This window comes from Balearica regulorum, chromosome 18 (assembly GCF_011004875.1).
Source record: "Balearica regulorum gibbericeps isolate bBalReg1 chromosome 18, bBalReg1.pri, whole genome shotgun sequence".
NCBI classification, from domain to species: domain Eukaryota; kingdom Metazoa; phylum Chordata; class Aves; order Gruiformes; family Gruidae; genus Balearica; species Balearica regulorum.
Window position 1 is genome coordinate 1,114,572 of NC_046201.1, and position 19,670 is coordinate 1,134,241.

General features: G+C 47.0%; 1 protein-coding gene across 5 annotated transcripts in view; it reads left to right on the forward strand.

The window, feature by feature from the left end:
- RPTOR (regulatory associated protein of MTOR complex 1) overlaps window positions 1–19,670 on the forward strand; it is a 150,025-nt gene that overhangs the window by 80,611 nt on the left and 49,744 nt on the right. For 4 of the 5 annotated variants that reach the window (XM_075771018.1, XM_075771019.1, XM_075771020.1 and 1 more), the window contains exons 10-17: window positions 1,065–1,140; window positions 4,445–4,546; window positions 8,031–8,114; window positions 9,543–9,653; window positions 15,251–15,325; window positions 15,955–16,020; window positions 16,657–16,848; window positions 18,100–18,240. In XM_075771018.1, the coding sequence (XP_075627133.1) occupies window positions 1,065–1,140; window positions 4,445–4,546; window positions 8,031–8,114; window positions 9,543–9,653; window positions 15,251–15,325; window positions 15,955–16,020; window positions 16,657–16,848; window positions 18,100–18,240 (847 nt within the window). The remainder of the gene's footprint in view (window positions 1–1,064; window positions 1,141–4,444; window positions 4,547–8,030; window positions 8,115–9,542; window positions 9,654–15,250; window positions 15,326–15,954; window positions 16,021–16,656; window positions 16,849–18,099; window positions 18,241–19,670) is intronic. The other variant, XM_075771023.1, reaches the window with a different exon arrangement.

Sequence of the window (19,670 nt, forward strand, 5' to 3'; positions counted from 1 at the left end):
TCACAGGCCCTTCAGAGTACATAAATTCATGTGTTAAAATGAAAAGTGCTTGGATAGAGGAGGGATAATCGTTTCTAGGGTAAAAAGTAACTGTTTCACTTTTGTAGAGGTGTGTTAGGAACTTTGGAGACCAAATGCATTTATTTGAGTTTGGAGCATTGGAAGCAGGCTGTTAGCACGTTCCGTTTGGGCTGAACCAGCCACCACAGGTTCCTCGGCCACTGTGCATAATTCATGTGCTGTTACAACTGTAACACTAGAATATGTAAGTCACAATCCTTTAGCCATTAAATAGTATAGCAGTTGAGTGTAAAAACTGAAATCTTTAAAATATTTTTGTCTTCTCTGGTTTAGCGTACATCCCTCCATCCTTAGGGTGAGTCATGTAGAGTCAATCTTTGTAAAGAAGGTTGCCACGCAAAACCCAACGTGGAGTTAGATTAATGGGGAGCGAGTTGTTTTCTCAGCAGTGACACAGTGTGTGTGTCGAGGATGCGGAAAAGGAGAATTAATGCGGTGGTGTAGGTGTATCCGTGAGCTGCGAGTTGGAGGGCTTGCCAGCAGGAATGCATCTTCCTGAGCTGACGGGACTTCAGAACAGAGCCAGCAAGGGTTGGATGCCTGTAGAGGTGTGTGCTGAAGGGTTGTGGGTTGGAGCTAATCCAGGATCAAGTTCATTTTTCTAGTTTTTAAAAACAAAAAGTCATCCATTTTCACATGAGGACAGGTATATAATAAGACTTCAGTTCGCTCTGGCTTCTCTCTGCGTTACAGAGGAGCAGTTTCTGTGAACTTCAGCCAGGGATCTCTCTGCCTCGCTCCCGTTTGGTTGGGCAGGCTGATGCGATGCTGGACTAGACCTTCTCACTGTTTCTCTGAATAGTTTTCATATGTTACATCTGTCATTTAAAAAAAGGGGAATACTACGCATTTCTGAGCCAGTCAGACAACGCTGCTTTGCCCAGATACTTGTATGATCAGAATTTAAATTTACCTTGATATTACTTATCCATAAGTAATAGCTTGTAACGACCTCTTTTTCCTCTTTCACCTTTTTTCTCTAGGCAAGCATGGGACCTTGCAGTTGATATTTGCCTTTCCCAATTACCTACAATTATAGAGGAAGGAACTGCCTTTAGGGTAAGTCGGGTAATATCTTGAAATGGTGTGTGCCCAGTTTAACCCTTTATTTGAAGCCTCAGTTCAGCGCATCACTTTTGCTTGTCGAGTCTTGAATTTTTGCAATATAAGGGTTTATATTTTTGGAAAATTGTCTACTCCCCTCACTTAGAGGAATAGATTTAAAATCAGCTTTTAAGTTCTTCGCTCTTGCATGCGATGTCTGATTCAGCCCGTACCTGTTGGTGAGGAAGAAACTCCCACCAGCAGAAATGATGGAGCACTCTTAAAATTTCAGAGTGCTCAGTCTTGACTAACAGTATTGTTACCAAAAAAAATCCCAACGTGGCAGCATGACTTCTGAAATGAAAAACTTTAAAGCAAAAATGATCTCTTAGAGGAGTTATTTTCAAATAAACACAAAATAGAAGTTGAGGGTATGTCCAAAGAGTTTTCTTAAGCGTAGTATCATTAATATGAGTCACTGGGGGTTTTTGTACTTCAGTTAATCTCGGAGAGCAGAAAAGTAAAATTTTTAATCTTTTATTTGGCTTAAATTCCTCTAGTCAGAATGGATTTTTCATGACATTCCTTTGACATTTCGTGAATGGAAACCTGTAAATAGTAATTACTCTACAACCTCAGATACCTATTGCACCATGGTGCGCTCTCTAATTTTACAGTAACGTTTTTGCATTTTATTTATGTGACCAAACTTCCAGAAGGTTTTCTGGCTGTGCTTGCAGGTTCCATCCAAAGACCTGCGTACAGGAGGAGAGCTGCCAACTGCTGCGAGGGGGGGGCTGATAAAGGTGTCCTCAGGCTTTTTTCCCTTTTTTTTTCCCTCCCACTGCCTGTGCTGTTTTTTAAAATTTAAACAAATACGATTTTTCCTCTCCTAGCTTATGTCCATTTTTATTTCGGGTCTGTAGCAATGTCAGTGGGTGCTTTTAGGTCTTAGACCTCATCTCGCCACTTGCTGTCAAGCCAGTTGAAATGTAGCAAATTTCTGTGTATTTTGGGGATGAGAGGAGGCAAATAGCTGCGAGGGATTAGGCCAGAGAGCAGCAGATGAGAGCGGTCGTTCTCAACTAGCCACTGCTTCAGGATAGGGTGAGAACAATGTACAAGCAGGTTTTCAAGCCTGAAAAAAATTGAATTCTTGTTTATCTTGACTGGAACTTGGTAGAAGAGGTATCAACGTACAGTCGCAGCTGGGAGCGCCGCAAGTTTCCAAGCTTTTCAAGGCCAGCTCCAGTCTGCTTTCCCGTAAAACCCAGCGTGATTAACACCGTGTAGGTTTGTGCCGGTCCTGCGGGGAGGGGACGGATATTAAACCTGCTGAACCTACAGAAGGGGTTTGAACTTGGCTGTTGGTTTGGGAGTGGAAGGGGCTCTGCTCTATGCTGTGACAAATGGCTGGAGAGACTGACACTTCCTGATCTATTCCCGGTGTTCTAATCAACGTTTTGCCCTCAAACCTCTTGATTTACGCCTGGCAAGAAGTGCTGTGTATCAGGGGAGGTTAGCTGCTGCTGGCCAGCACTGATCCTGGGAGGAAGGCAGGGGGAAGGGGCGTTGGCGTTATTGGGGTTCGTCACGGTGCCGTAACCAGGCTGGCAGGAGCAGCAGTCGGTGCCTGGGAGGTCAGAGCCCGGGTGAGTCACAGGATTACCTGCTGCCATCCATTCGTTGGCCGCTGCCGGTTTAGAGTCCAGCCTGGCCCTGGATAAAGCAGTTGATAATCTCTTCGGGGCTGTTTTGTTTCAGCAGCACATTATAAACCACGTGCGTCTGACTTCTGCGTATTCTCTAGGTGTTTTCTCCTAGTCAGACCTGGAAAATACAATAACCTGATGGAGAAGGGCCCGTGGGCTGGCAGGGGAGCGACTGGGCTTCTGGCGGGATTGGGGAGGTTTGCTCTCCCTCCTCCCATCTCTTCCCTGCCTCCTTCCCCCTTCATTTCCCTTTCCCCATAGATTTCTGACCGGAGGCTGCTGCGCGCTGCGGGCAGTGCTTCCTCATACCTAGCTTGTACCCCGTACGTACGAGGATGGCGAAAGGGACGTTTCTGCCCACGCTGCTGTGCTGGCAGGGGATGCTCATGTGCCTGAGGACTCCGAGCGTGCGCTGCGGCGCAGAGCACTTTGGGGAATGAGTGCCGCGTCACTGGCCGGTCACCGTTGGTGTCAGGAGAGGAGAGCTGCTCTGAACGGGCTCCCGGGACTTGAAACGTGCTGTGGAATGTCAGATCTCACCACATAAACGTCCTATTTCATCAGCCAGTGTGGTGCACCCCCAAAGGGTCACATCTTCTTAGAGACACACCGTAGTTATGTCATAAGTTTTTAAAGTATGAGGCATTTTCTCTACTTGTATTTGCTATCCCCTGAACCAGATTCCTTTACGTGTCGAGGTCCTAGTATCCTTTCTATTTACTGGATGCCATTCAGGTGCATTTTGTAAAACAACATATGATTGTAGTGTCTTAAGTACTAGGTACCAAAGCACAGCCGATAGGTATTGGCAGATACTGGGAGTTCTTCCCACTCCTCCCTGTCCTCCCTCATCCCTCGCCATCTTCAGTAGGGCACTAGTGTAAAATCTATTAAACACTCTGCATGTTACTTTTGTGCTCATTTACCCGCACTACCAGGATGCCTCTAATTAAATTAGTGGATTCAATATTGTGAGCAGACTTTATGATTATTTTTTTGTTTGTTTGCCTGTATGAAGTCCTTTTACTGCGTTACGGGTGTCAGAAGTGATGGATAGCTAAATAAAAGGCTTGGATGAAAAAACCTGGTAACTAGGAGGCAGGCTCCTTCCAACCCAGAGCAGCACATCTGAATCGCCACCTGTTTTAGGAGAGGTTTATGGCAGCCAAGGAAGACCAAGATGAGGATGGACAGATTTTTCCTTGCTGTTGGATTACCTTCACTGTGGACCGGGCAGAGGCAGCGCTGTGTGCTACAGGAATGAAACTGCCTCTGCAGAGTCAATAAATCCTCTGCTGTTCTCTGTGCTTCTCAGGTGGAAAAGATTAACCAGATTTCCCTGAGACCTCTGGGGATATCTTTCCCTGTTTTTCTACTCTTTCCTTCTCCTTTTTTCAAACACTTACATCAGAGAATGCCAGTAGTGAAAGGGCATTGTGTCTGGTCAGTCTTTGGAAAATTTTTATACATTTAAAATATCACAAACAAATGTGTGTCAATTAAAAAGAATAGCTGTTCGAGTCCACAGGTGCCAAAACTACTTGCTTCACTGCTTTTTTTCTTTGCTTTTTTTTTTTTTAACCACGTTCTTGTTCTTGCCCGAACAGCACAGTCCCTTCTTTGCGGAGCAGCTGACGGCTTTCCAGGTGTGGCTGACCATGGGTGTGGAGAACCGCAACCCCCCGGAGCAGCTCCCCATCGTCCTGCAGGTGAGCACGGGGCAGGGAATCGGCCGCGGGGACGCTTTGTGCTTTTGCCTCTCCCTGCCCGCCAAGTGCTGCGCCATCGGCCAGATGGCGTTTGGGTACGTAAATGACCTGGGCTCCTTCAGGGGTAATTAGAGCTGATTGCACGTTTGCTAGACCTGTGCAGATGAAGACAGAGTGCTTTTTTTTCCCCTGTACCTTTGCTCTCTGTAGAGCAAAACTTCCCGCCATAGTCCATTTGCAGCTTCAGCAGTATCGGGCTCTGCTGCCTCCTCTCCTGCTCTGAAGGAGCAAGACTTCTTCACGGAGTAGCACATCTTTGTTGTTTTCTGCTGTAGTATCTCCTCTTATATGCCAGCTCTGTCAGGCAGACACTTTATCTTCTCTCTGTTTTCAAGCAAGTGGAAGTTACTGCAGTGTAAATAGTTTGGAAATGGCTTCTTTATCTGTCTGGTACAGCCTGGAGAGTGTTCCCTTTAATGTGGTGCTGAAATTTTGCTGCAAGAACATAGGAACAAGTCTCTGAAGGCCATGCCTGGAAGGAATGTAGAGTTCTGGTAGGCATTTGCTCAGACTAGACAAAGTTCATGTGTATAAAGGAGAAGTAAATCTAGGAGAAAGGTAATGCCTCATTTCAAATAACGTTTTATGGCAAGGCATATATTACAGTAGTCATCTGCTCTTGCCCTCTCCGCCCCCAGGAGTTTGTATTGACAGGAATATAAACCCTCATCAAGGTAGCTGTGGGCTCTTCTCTACCAGGCAGCAAAAGCCTTTCTGATGAAAGGAACAGGGTTCCAGTCACTTGTACAAGGACATGCGATTTCTGTCACTAAATGGGAGAAGACTCGCCTTCCCTCTGTTAGCTACCAACTTGGTTTGTGACTGACAGCACCATCAATCTCTGTAAGACCAAATCTGAATTTCTCTGAGCCTGCCAAGCCTTGGGAGAGCAGTTGGAGAAGCAGAGGGATGGTTTCTCTCTGTCACTGCAATGGGAGAAGGCAGGCTTCTGCTCCAGCACCAACTTTGCTGCTTTCCAGCAAATTCTTTGGCACCGGAGGGCTCTGCAGGAGCTTAGCTTTGCAGTGGAGTTGAGCGGTCACCTGGCAAAGGAACCTGCTTTCCTTCCTGGCACAAAAATGAACTAGGAACATAGTTATTCTTATAATTAAAGCATATTAATTGTATAGTGGAATAAGATTGCTTGTTAACAGGCATGAGATACTTTGAATCGGAGGCCAAGTGATTAAGAGAGAGAAGGAAGTGCATTTCAGGCCCCTTTTGCGTGTCTCTTTGCTTTGACCCCTTGGGAGTGCTTAGACTCCGCTGCTGTAGCCTAACAAAGGTGGAGTCTGTTTTCCCATTTTGGATGTGCCCCCAGGGAAAGAAGGTATTTGAGCGCCAGGGCAATGAGGCCAGCCATGCAAGGCTTGAGTTTGTCAAGGACGGGGAGATGGCCCTTTGTAAATGGCCTTTTATTGACTTTGAGAAGTTGTTTTCCATTTTGAACTCCTGCTGTGCGTAGGGCAGATTGGCACAGGTGGCTTCCTGGTGCAGCGAAGAGAGAAGTCATCAAAGAGGAGTTGGTGTATGCACGCCTGAACGAGCCCGAGCAGCCAACGCTTGATCCTTGTGGAGGTTCCTCCTGCCGTGCGATCTCCAGCGCCCGAGGACAGGAGTAACGCTTGCTCCGCAGAGGGCCGCGGGGAGAGCACTGCTCCAGTCCCTTCCTCCGTCCTGCCCTTGTCAGGAGACTCCTGCTCGGATGTGGACTCTTACTTCTAAATTATCCTCTGGCATCCTGGCTTATCTGGGACTTGCACGTGTGGGCATAATTAGCTGCCCTGTCTTCTGTTCAGGACTAACGATGAGCAAATGTCAGGGAGGGCTGTGATGCAGTGCTGTGTGCGTATAGTGGCACGGTGTAGCAATTTCATAATTTCACCAAAAGTTCGTAACTCGTGCATAGACTCCCCACACCCTCATCCAAGTCTCTAGAATTTCTGACAATTATGGCATCAGGTTATTGTGCAGATCACTTTGGAAAGAGGGAATATAAAAACCTGAGAGAAGCTGATGGCTTTTTTGGTTTTGAACATAATGAAACACAACTTTTAAAATAAGACACGATTTGGTTAAAGGTTCTTGTGGGATGACAGCAGTGATGAGATGGGGGTTTGTATCTTCACCTGGAAATCCTTTTCAATTGCATCCATTGTTTTTCCCCAGCTACAACAGACTTTGTGGATTTACTTGGGTTTTTCCCTGAAGGTCAGATAATAACAGCAGCGTCAAATCCATATGCCTGCCCGGCTGCACCTAACGTGTTCCTGCGGGTTGCCTCAGCCCTGCCCCAGCTTCCCGCGTGCCCCGGTGGTTCTTGCTGCTTTAATCTCAACAGCTGCCCCTGTTATTCCCGTGCTGGGCATCTTTAGCGCACATTGTTAATCCTGCCAAGTTCTGCGGTGAGTTTATGGGATAGGCTGGTGCCAACTAGGGCAGGATGACCAAAATCCTTTCTCTTATGACCTGTCCCGAGAGCTGAGCTCCGATATTCAGAGGTGAAACGATTAGAGTAGTTAACACATCCTCCTGTCGTCTCCTGGACTTTCTCTGCACAAGTTGAGTATCTAGTGTCTGTTGTCCGTAGTGTGAGACATGAGCCAAGTAATTTAGTTATTCTTCAATGTTAAACATGAAAAGTAATTTAATTTGAATGTGCAGTTGTGGAAAAACACTGAGAAGGGGATGGAATGGGGGAGCTAAATCAGTGAGTCTTTCCCTGAGACCCATGCTGAGGGATGTTACTCAGTTTAAACTGAGGATTAAACGTTGCATTCCAATATCTTACATCTGTTAAGGAGATTAAGAACTGAAAGTCTGTCTGTTAATATTTCACACCAGGGTAGGTATAAGCCAGTAAACTACCACCTCATTATTGTTGTCAGACTCTGTTTTAATGAGATTTTTATTAACGACTAATGTGACCTTTTGCTTCCCTCTTAAGTCTCTTACATCGATTTGCCAAGGAAAGCAAAGCCTCTTTTTCTGCTTCTGAGCTGTTTTGAGTAATGGGAGGCTGGGCCTTTTCCTCAGCTTTGAATCCTTCCTGCACATCCAGTCGTGGCGGTACAGTGGGAATATCTGAAACCCAGAGGGGCCGTTTCCATGTAGCAGAGCCATGCTGCACAGGAACCACTGCCCTCGGGGAACAAGGAGCAGAGAGAGCAACTGGAGGGTAACCGCATTCCTAGGAAAAGGCGTGTTTGTCTGCAGAAACCTCACGAAGGAGAGTGTTGGCTGGAGGGCAGTGACCCACTGGTGACACTGTTCAGTGGGTGAAGGTTTTCAGCATCAGGACCTCCAGCTTTTATGTTCAGTCTGTTCAAAGTCACGTAGCGATCCTGAGGTGCCCTTACGCTTGCTCTGCAGTCACAAGGGTTTTGCTCTTTTCAGTAACAACCGTTGTCCCTCTCCTCTGCAGGTGCTGCTGAGCCAGGTACATCGGCTGCGAGCTCTTGACTTGCTGGGAAGATTTTTGGACCTGGGTCCCTGGGCAGTTAGCTTGGTGCGTGGATGTTGCGTATTGTCACGTAAAAGTCTAACTTCTCTCGGTATAGACGATAAATACAAACGTTGATTTATGGAAGGAGGATGTGGAAGATACTGCACAGGTTTGACAAATGGCCAGTGTTTTGTGTGTTCTTCATGCGCGTGAAATGGAGCAAGCATCCCTAAAAGAAAAGTGGTTTGTATTAATCAAGAAGGCCGAATAGCTGTTTGTATTACTACGGATAGGTTAGTGTAAAGTATTGGAAGGGACAAAACAGGATGAAATATCTGGGTCAAAATATCTAGGTCAAATAAGCAGGTTTGTCATGTAAAATAAATAACAAAAAAACCCCCACATATGTTTATCATCTGCGCTCTCAGCTTACTGGCTGCATCATTTTCTTCTCTTCCTTTATCTGTTTGGTCTCTGGATTTTATAAGCTCTTCTGAGAGGCAGCAGCTGCCTTCTGCATTTTGCAAAGTGGCTAGCACAGTGCAGATAACAAATGAGAATTAAACAGAGGAGCCCTTTAAAACACTCTGGTAAATGCAGCTATTTGTTGATAACGAGGATAGAGACGAATCACCAACTGGTTGTGGAATAGCTCTTCGGTAGGACTTCTTAGTGGTTTTCTTTACCATCCTTCCTCATCTCAGCCAAGACTCCCTCTGCATGCCGTCGTGGCCAGCTTGGCCCTCAGTGGTAGGCAGACAGCGTGCATTAGGGGTGATTTTAAGCCCTCCTCCTACGAACATCGGCACGCAGCAGCAGGTCAGCCCCAGCAGCCTTTGCTCTGGCTGTTACCTGCTTTATGAAGCCCGTTGGCCACGTCGCTGGGTGATGCTCGGCTGCTGCCCGGTGGTGTGGGTGGTGCCCCCCTGGGAGCCCCGTGCTGCAAGTGCAGCCCCTCGCCATACGTTTCCTGTACGTTGTGCTTTGGGGAGGGTGTCGGCAATCACAGTGGGATTCTCAGAGATTTCACGTGTTGCGTGTCCTCCTGTGAGCATAGTCTAATCCCATGGCAAAGGCTTGGTAAAAAGTCTGTGTCAGGCGAGAGGCCTATTTCATTTCCAGTGGGAAGGCTGTAATTATTGAGCTTTTGCGACATATTTACTTGTGAGAGCAAACGGCCCCATCTGAGGAGAGCGCAACGTATCATGAAGCATAAAATAGCACAGGCTGTAACGAGTAGAAGTAGTGCTAGATTAACTCTGAGTCTCCACGGACCAAATGAGTCTGAAAATATCTGGTGACATCCAAGATTAAAACGAGCAATAGACAAATACACAGGGAACCCCTCTTTACTGGGAATGTACGAAATTGTTTTCTACCAGATTCCTCATCTGTGTCGTTAACTATGCTGCAGCGTGGCAGAGCTCGGTGCTGCCTCCGCAGTAAAGCCGAGCCGTTCACCAGGGTTTGCTCTTCTCTCTGGCTCTCCAGGCCCTGTCCGTTGGCATTTTCCCGTATGTGCTGAAGCTACTTCAAAGTTCAGCTCGCGAGCTGAGGCCGCTCCTTGTCTTCATCTGGGCCAAAATTCTGGCAGTGGACAGTGTGAGTACTTCCGAACTTGGCTGTTTCTTTGGGTTTTCAGCAACGTGCCCCCTCCCCACCTCCTCGTGTGCTTTATCCAGTTGCTTTAGAATTGAGATTTTCTCCTGAGACACTTCAAAAAGACGCTGTATTGTCTGGAGACCAGTGTATTGTCTCATTAATTTATTCCACTTGCATAAAAGCTAGCTTCTGAAACTCTGCGAAGGGGAAACCCTCCGGGAGGTGCTGACAGGTGGTTTGGCTGCCGCCCTCTTCATCCCTGCCCAGGACAAAAGCAGGTTTGCTCCGTCTGCATTAATGCTACACCACACTAACACCTCACGGTTCCTGGTTCCCCCTTTGGTTCGAGGCTGTAGGTGCGCTGGGTAAAAGCCATCAGACCCTGCTGATTGCGTCTTTATTGGGGAAAATATCGCTTTGCTTGCTGAAGGCGCTTGAAGTGCACTCCTCACACGTTCCCGGGTGAGAGCGCGTGTGCACACGCTCATACTCTCCCTCAATTTGTTCACTGGACATTGTGATCAAACTTGTTCTGTTCAAGACTGTTCCTGCCAGTTGTCAAATCAGGTAGTCCTCAGGCACAGAAGTCTTCTAGAAATAATGCAAAAGTAATTTTTGGTGACTCTAACGTAGAAGTCCCACTCCAGGTCTAATGCTGATGCACTGAAGATGGTTGGCATAGAATTGTTTACCCCCCTAGAAGAGAAGTTATTCCTGTTGTGGGTCCATGATTCTGATCTTCTCTAAAAATACTTTGGCACCTTTAGGGATAAGGTTTAAAAACTGAGCTGTGATTTTTAAAGATGGCCTTAACCGGAGCTCTAGTTTGTGGGATTTTAAATAAATAATTAAGCAGGTAAGTAATTGCAGATAAATTTGTGTAGCCGTATATATGACTCTGTGGTTTGTGGGTGCAATTAGTTGAGCAATGTAAAATTATTAGGAGTGGTGCACACGGTTAATTGTGGGCACAATTATGAGCTGATACGAAATTGTCTGAACTGCTCATAGAAGTTGGATCTTGCCTGTTTGGGGGTTTATTTTTGTTCTATCTTCCATTTCAATATCGAGAATAATATTGAATTTCTTGGAATTTTTGCCCACTGTTGATCTAGCATTGTCAGGTTTAGTTTTATAAATATATTTTCATTAACATCCTAAGAGGATTTTGGAAAGCAAAGAAAATGAAAACTATTCATCTTAAAGCTACTCTTGAAAAGCTTGGTTTTGATGCATGCCTCTCCGTGGCTGGTGCTTCAGCCCCAGGTACGTTTGAGTAGGCTCATGTATAATTTACACAGAGTGTCGTGCCGTCCTTCAGTGCCTCTGGGGGAAAACCAGTCTGAGAGGGCTCTTTCCCCGTTATCCTCTCCTGCCACCGTCGGTATTGCTCCCTCCCATACTCTCTTTTATTGCCCCACTCCTTCGGTAGCCTGTGCTTTAAAAGAAAACAGCAGCAAAAATACTCTTAAATTTCCTATTGGGATTTCTTTCCACTTTCCACAAGTGGTGCAGGTGAGAAGGGAGGAGAGGGCAGGAAAGGGCAACGGATGGGTGCTGTCGAGGGAGGGGACAGGCAGCGACTTGAGTCGTCGCACTGTACAGGGAACAAATACGCCACCATACCAAAAGCTAAAAGAATACTTTCTTGTTATGTGCTAAATATCAATACAGACGTGTCGTTTCCCTCCTCTGCTGACACAAGGTTTGGCCGTGTATGTTTTAAACAAATTCATTCCCAAAGTTTAACAAAAACCAGTACTGCAGCATGCGTGTCGTGTGGATTCCAAGCTCTCCAATGCTGCAGCCTGCTCCGCTTCCCCGACCCGCAGCGTTTCCGGGGGGTAAATTTGTCTAAACGAAGCGCAGGACCAGTACCTGGTGCTCCAGGAGGAGAGGCGGTCAGTTAGCGTTGTGGTTTGTGACCTGAGCCAGGGAGAGTGCGCTACGTGTGTGTAAGCACCATTTTCTCAGCGACGGCCTTTTTATAAGACCCGCGAGGGGACGACGACTGCAGGGCACGCTCTGAGCACGAGGGCAGCGGTCGGGGATGCTGGCCGAAGGGCGGATGCGGTAATTAATTGTTAGGCTGCGTGGGAGTGCTGCGTGGGTGTGGGGGTGCCATTATCTCCCTGCGCCGGGCGTGCTCTACCTGGCTCGGCTCTTTGAGTGGTGCTGTGCCCGTCGTCCAGGCAGAAGCCATTGCCCAAGCGTGTGAGAGCATGTTGGTTTTCAGCCATTGTCAGATAATCATCTTCGCAACAGTTGTACGGTGCTGTCTCCTTCATCTTCCATCCCCTGTCTGCACCTTTCATTTGGATTCAGGAGACTGTAGCCGATGAAATTACTTTCCTTAGGACTGGGGTTCAGCTGATTGCTCACCCCTTTTGGCATTGGGACGTGGCTGAGAACAAGTTATAGAAGACTCGGTAGTGCCCCGGAGAGCAGAATTTCCTGCTAAGACAATATTTCTGTTCTGGTTCCTCCCTCCCTTTGGGCAGGGAGGCAGAGGGAAGGTGTTCTGACGTGAGACAGCAGCGTGGTGTGCCACGTGCCCGTTCAGATGATACCTTCAGTAAGCATGGTGTGCGGTGAGGAACTGTTTTCTCATTAAAATTACAGGATAAATCAACTCTATTATAGAAACATTGCATCTAGGACAGATTTGTTTGTGCGTGATATATAGGTGTCCCTAATAAACACTGGAATATTTAGATAAATCTGCTTTAATTCCATGTATAATCAGATGTTTTTTCATGGGATGTTCATCGTGGACTGTAGCCACCTCTGCCTGAAGCCTGCCGGAGTATTGCTAGACAATCCGCCCGCAGAGCTGCGTAGCGAGCGATGGTTCAGAGTTGCCTGCTGTGGTATCTGCCAGGTGTGGGCTGGGGTAGGAGTAGCTTGTGCTGCCGTGTGGACGTGACCGTATAACATGCAAATACAGTTTTGGTCAAGAATTTGCCATGTGCTACATTGATAATGTTTGGTAAACAGCACCATCTAAATCTTAAATACTTGAATTTCTACTAGAAGGAAAATGAACTCTATCTCAGCTGACACCAGGACAAAAGGGAAACAAATCCCCCCTCACCTGTAATAAGGATTAGAATCAGGAATTTAAACAAGACCAAAAAACCCTGCACGTTAAACGGTGCTGAAAGTGTGAATGCTACTAAAGTGGGACAGCAAAAAAGAGATCTTTCCGCTCCAAAGGATTGGCTGAAGGCAACAGAAAACAAACATTTCTCCTACTTTTTAAAGCAATGGAGTGATATAAACGGCATGCATGCTTTCCAGATGTGTACTTTGTTAGCAGGATTGTGACTACATCTCTCATCTGCTGATTAACACAGATATGCAAGTTAAGCGTTCCCTGCGGATAATTTGGTAAAGCTGCCCGCCGCTGGGTGAGGGCTCGGAGCAGCGTGTGGCCCAGGACAGCCCCGAGCCGGGGCAGTGCTGCTGTATTCCAGGCACGCGCGAGATGACACAGCACGTGTCGTATTAAGGAGAGAGAGGAGATCCGTGCTCTGGTCCCTCCCCAACACTCGGAACTTCATATGTTATGTAAGTTCTGAACTCCCGCTCCGAGCCTGCAGCTTGTTTTGGTCGTGTTGTGTTATTATTCACAATATAGCTGCTTATTCCTGGAGGAGGAGGTGCTACTGATGCTGGCTTTCCAAATTGCTCCCAGGATCTAAGCAGGGAGAGTTTAGAGAAGCTGCCTCCGTCCCTCGAGCCTCCGGTGTTTGGGTACCAGTGCAGCGCAATAAACGTGGCGTGAAGATGGGCAGCCTTCTCTTCGCTGGTGTCTGTTTGCCTGCCTTATAGCGAAGAGACTGGGTTTTTTAAGGAACAGAAAGTATTCACACTGAGAATGAAAAGGGGGAAAGCAGAAGCCTGTTTTTATGCAGCGTTACACAGAAGTGAGGAAAACCTCTCCTAGCTGCAGCCTGGCATCAATCCATTCCCTCTGCTCTTTGGTGTGCCAAACCCAGCATCTTTACTCCCTTCAGCAATAAAATATTCTCTTGCATCTCTGTCTTGCCATCCCCTCTCCTTTCAACAATTAGTTCCCTCCGTCACCTTCTATGTCTGATAAAAAATACATGATCCTGTTTCTGGCGTGAAGCATACAATAGAACCACAGTCACAGGGGAAACTGATTGCCAAGTCAGTATTTCCTCCCTTAAATTTTCACTTTCATGGTATGTATTCTTTTGGTTTGGCCCTGATATGTCAACCCGAAGCCCGAGTTGGTATGTTAGCAAAAACACGGTGTGCGCCCGTGCTTTGCTGCTGATCCTACCCCAGGAAAACCTGCGTAATTCTCCCTACAGGCTTTTAAAGTCAGTGGAGTTGCATTGCAGGTTTTGGTTGTGTGTAGAAGGAGATGGTGTGCTATGTGCTGCTGCTGCGGCGATGTAACGCCTGTCAGCACTTGACCAAATAATACAGCGGTTCCTCTCGTTTGTGTGGATGAGTTGAAATCTAGTCCTGCCTAGGTGGGGGATTGGGTAGAATATAAAGAATTAATAATTCCTCCTCCGCCCCCACCCTTACAGATTTACTGGTAATCGCTCAGTGATGTGGGTCACAGTCAGAGCACCATGTCACAGGTTTGTCACGTGCAGCAGCCTCCACGAGTGGTCCTGCTTGGCGAGATGGTATTTAATGTCCACAAACACTGTCACGTCCCGGCTGCCAGGCTGAGCTGGACGATCGGCTGCAGCGGTGCGGCAGGAACCGGGCACCTCCCGTAGCCGCGGGGAAGGGCTCCTACCTTTGTTAAAGCCAGGTCACGCACCAGGCTCGCCCGCAACCTTCCCTAGCTCTGGAGTCCCGGGGGTGAGGCTGGGTGGGCAGCCGGGAGGAAGAGGAGGGACGCCGAGAGCATCGGCAGTGGCCTTGGCAGCCAGGAGTGCCTGCGTGCGCCTGAACATCAGCGCAGGCTGCCTGCTTGACTCTCGGCGGCTAGCGTGGGACCGTAACGTCCTCTGGGAGGAAAGGTCAGGGCGCTTGCTCCGGGCTGGGGGAATGCTGCGGTTTGAGCAGGTTTTACACTAGTTAGGTGAAGCTAACGCTGCCTGACTGTGCGGCTGGAAGATGGCGAGCAGCAGTTACCAGCAAACCTGATCTATGGTAAGCCAGCTGCCTTGGCATGGGCTGGAAATCAAGTGGAGAATTAGACTGGGGCTTTTAGAAGATGTAATCTTACATAATTTTTCTTCTGTTAAATGTTTTTTTTAAAAAAAAAAAAAAAATCAGATTCCTCCTCAGTTTTGCCTTTGCTGGCTCTCAATACTGGTGAAGGTTTAATGTGGGACAGAGACAGTTTAACTCTTCTCCTAAGCAGGAGGTCACTTTTTCGGTTACTATTTCTGTCGTGTTGGAGGGTGGCAGAGGGTTCCTTGCTTTAGGCACCGCTCTTCCCAATTGGAGGGCTTGTGCTTTATTTTGCTTCTCAAATGAAAATGAGATTTGAGAAAAATTATTAAAACATTATGATGATTAACACTTATACGTAATTAGAGGAAAAAGTATTTTTATGTTATTGTACTTATATTTTTTTTTTTCTTTGTTTCATTTTTCAGTCATGCCAAGCTGACCTTGTGAAGGACAACGGTCACAAGTATTTCCTCTCAGTTTTGGCAGATCCTTATATGCCAGTAAGCACAAGTCATCTTCATTCAGGCTCTTCTAGTATTCGCTCAGCTTGTCTTAGCTTATCTGTTGCTGTCCTGCTGCAGCTGGTGCTAAGGCAGGCCTGCCTCCGTCCCCCGGGACACCCCCTGCTCTGCCGAGCTCTGGAGTCAGTGACCGGGGGGGTTAAAAATGCTCCTGCCAGGTTACGTGATGGAGGCAGCCAAACCGAACAAGAATTTGCAAACTTTGATGTTTGAAGTTACCTAAGTGCAGATTACTCAGCGGTGACGGTGGGAGCTGGGGGCTGGCTGCAGAGGCAGCCTAATTGCGCTGCAACTTTCGTAATTCCCTCTGCAAAAGTGTTTTGTGGTTTCCTGTAACAGGTATTTGCATGCCTCCCCAGAGCGATATACGGAGGTTGGCTGGGAGGGTTGGATGCTCTGGGCAGGCTGATGATGCACGCTGATGAAGTCTCTCAGGTGTAAATAGTGACAGGACTGCACGACAGGAAAATTTAGCTTTCTTTCCCCTCTCTTGATGTTTTAATGTGATACAAGCTACCTTCAGAATAATCTGGTGTTTCAGAAAGCATGGGATATAGTCATTCTCTGACCTGTTCTCTAGCTAACAATTCGTTGTGTATTGTTTTAAGGCTGAGCACCGGACAATGACTGCTTTTATCCTGGCTGTAATTGTTAACAACTACAACACTGGACAGGTGAGTTCTGAGATCCTTTGTCCTTTATTCCCTCCTGCCTCTCATCTGCATTGTGCCTTCACTTTGAGAAAAGTGTCCTGGCTGACATTAAAGCACAACCCTGAGCTGGAAAGCTGAAATAGAAGATTGCTTTACATTATTTTTGTGTGGATTAAAAGAAAAATTGACCTGGAGGCATGACAAACGCATTACGTACCTGGCACCTGGAAGGGGAGGTTAAGGACACAATGACGGCCGCCCCTCCGGGCAGCACACTGACACTAGTAAAGAAATAGTGTCCAGTTCCTGACAAGTGGAAACCTGATGGCTGTGATAAACTTCTTGGGAAGGATATATGGAATGAGCCGTAAACCATGGGGCTCTGACAGACACAAGGAGTATTTCCAGTGAGGAAAAAACAGGCTTTATACATCACAGGAAGCATTGCTAATGCTCAGTTATTTAACTAGCTGTTACAGTATGTAGTTGACCTTCCCTTCATCCTGCTTCCAAATGGTATTGTGTAACAAAATCAGTATATAACCATGGAATAATTATTTTCTCTTGATTTCCTGTCTGTTTCAGAAATAATCTTCTTTTTTGATGACGAGGTGGGAAGCTGTCATCCAAAATAAATTGCATTGATTTGTGTTTTAGGAAGCTTGCCTTCAAGGAAACCTGATTGCTATTTGCCTGGAGCAGTTAAATGATCCGCATCCTCTTCTGCGTCAGTGGGTGGCCATTTGTCTAGGACGTATTTGGCAGAACTTTGACTCAGCCAGGTGGTGTGGTGTGAGAGACAGTGCTCATGAAAAGCTCTACAGTCTCCTCTCGGATCCAATCCCAGAGGTAAAAATCCAACTTTTTAAATGAACACCAGTTGAATTGTCAGAATTCTGGCAGAGGGCTAGAGAAATACTTAAAAAGCCAGGACCTTCAAGAGCTTTACAATTGTGTCTGGTTCAGAGAAAGATCTTACTGCTGTTTCTTCAAGGTGGTGCAAATCATCCAAGCCCTGCGAGAGAAGTAACCAAAGAAATGCAGGGGGAGTTCATACAGCCCGAAAGCCCCGGAATCTTGGTACCGGAGTTAGGAAACACTGAGGGGTTTGCTTACTTGCATATCAGAAGCTTGTTAAAAATGTGGTCCAAAACGCACTGTGTATTGCAAAAAACCCTCTAGTCTTTTTTTCTGAGTATGAAAACTGTTCTCCTCCTGGTATGTGTGAAAATCCATCTTTAATTGAACGTGTTTTACCTTTGTGACAAACTCTCCAAGAGAGAAGGGATTCTTGTGCAGAGCCTGGCTGTGATTGACAGAGCCTGTCAGACCCCAGTGAAATTACATCGCGTGTGGGAGCAGTAAGCCTGGAGATAAACACCGCTGCTAACGTGCAGCGATTAAAGATTAGATTCCCCTTTACACTCAGTCTTCCTGTCCTGCGTCCCTCATCTCCTTTCTCCTGCCCCGTCTTCCCCCCGTTTTATGAGCGGCGTTTGTGCGAGGGTCCTTTCGGCACACCCGCACCGCTCTGCGAAGCCGGAGCCAGCCTTTCCGCAGTTGCGGATTGCCCCGTACCCCCGCCGTTGGCAGCCTCTGCCGAGGCAAGCTGTAAGATCACCAAGCCATCTGATCCCTCTGCTCTTTGCATGGTCTGGCAAAGTTTACCCTGATTTGAGCTGCTGTCTTTTCTCCTTTTCTTTTTTCCATCATGCTCTTCCTCTCTGTAAGCCCTTATCTGAAGGCTGTAGTTCAGCACTCTTATTAAAGAGATTCACATCCCAACAGTAACTCCCTGCGTACCTTATTCCTGTTAATTAATATTCTAGGCAACGTCAACTGGAAAAATCACCCATGGGAAGGTCACCAAGTATTCTGGGAAATTAAATATACTCCTGCATCTGTGAATACTTAAAACTCAGTGCTTTGCTGAATCTGTTCTGCTTTTTACTCTCCATGGGCTTCCATTTAGCCCTCACTATTTACCTGACGCAGTAGTCCAGGTTTCCAGAGATGCCATTTGTGGGGATTAAAAAAATCCCACTGGCAAACTTCAGGTTGGAAACGAGGAAAATAATAATGAATGTTTGTGTGTCTCAGGTTCGCTGTGCTGCAGTCTTTGCACTGGGAACATTTGTGGGCAACTCAGCTGAACGGACCGATCACTCCACCACCATCGATCACAACGTAGCCATGATGCTGGCCCAGCTCATCAACGATGGGAGCCCCATGGTTAGAAAGGTACGGAAGGGCTGGCGGCGCAGGCTCATGCTGATGAGCTCTGTGCTATGCCTCATCAGAGCATGCGTTATTTAATAGGCTTTTCAATGAATTTGACTCATTTGGAAGCATCTGCTTCATCCTGAAGTCTTTCCTGCTGAGAAGCACCACACGCGTGTGGCGGCACCAGTGAAAACGGCGGCATCAACCTGCGGCCGAGGGCTCGGCACTGAGCCTTACGCTGCACATCCATAGCGTTCTGGGATGCCGCTTTATCCGCTCGCCCTTTTTCAGTGCACATGCTACAACATTCCATTTACTCTGCAATATAAGGAGCCTACTGACAGCAAAGTGTAGCGTGTCATCGTGTCCAGGTGCTGACAAGATTGTTGTTCAGATCAGAATGTTTCTGCTTTGTAGCAGCGGACCTCCGATTCAGCTCGTGTATTCATTCCACTACGCAAATGTCTGAAACAGGAGTAACAATCTCAGGGTTTTGTGGGAGTTTTTATATCCTGGTTTTTGTGGTTTGTTTTTAATTTAAAGGGAATGCGAAGGCAGCGATAAGGAAGGAGAGCAATTACACTGAAGTCTTTTTTAGGTGCACAAAACACTGAGAATTCTTGCTGGGCCAGTCTGCTAATATTCTGTTGATTGCAAAATTTTATGTTACTGGATCTCAGGTTTTAAATGTAATAGGAATGTGTTGCTAGAAACATGGAGTATGTGGCGGTCCTAGGGGAGGAAGAGGAGAGGGAGTAAGAGCGCTGTGGAGAGGACATGAGAGCTCTGTTCAGTAAAAAGATCTTGTTGCTTTTAGAAACCACAAGGACGGATGACAGACAAAGTAATTCTTCAGATTTTAGAGAATTACAATTTCTGATGCGCCATTGTACATTAAATAGTTTTTGACGTCGTGGATTGTTCTTGATGGGTGTACTTAGGTGTCCTAATGCTTGGGTTTACTTAACTGGAACATCAACCCCGTGACAGTTGTCACCAGCATTGGAGGATTAATTTTTGTTGTCTCGTTCCAGCATTTTATCAGTTTAATTCAAGAGAGGACTGCATGTCAGACTATATGCTCTTTGAGATTCATAAATCTCTCTTTGGGAGATTAGTCCCCTGCACAGAGAGCAGCCCCCAGAGCCAGTCCCCCACCTCCCCTGGTTGCTGTTTCCCAGCACGCCGTACCGAACCAGGGTCTGAGCCTCACCTTCTCTGCCCTCCCCGCCCCTGTAACTCCGGTTCCCGAATTGCAGCGGTGAGAATGAAGGGATGATGACCCCTCACAGGCAGGCAGCATCGTTCTCAGGTAGCTGCTGACTTTGCAGGTCAGTACGAGACTCTGCGGGTCAGCGTGGGATTCCAGCACCGGGGCTTGGCGTGGAAGAGCTGAGCCATGTCCCCAGCGGCCTCTTGTCAGAGTCGGTTTCCTTCAGCTCAGAGCA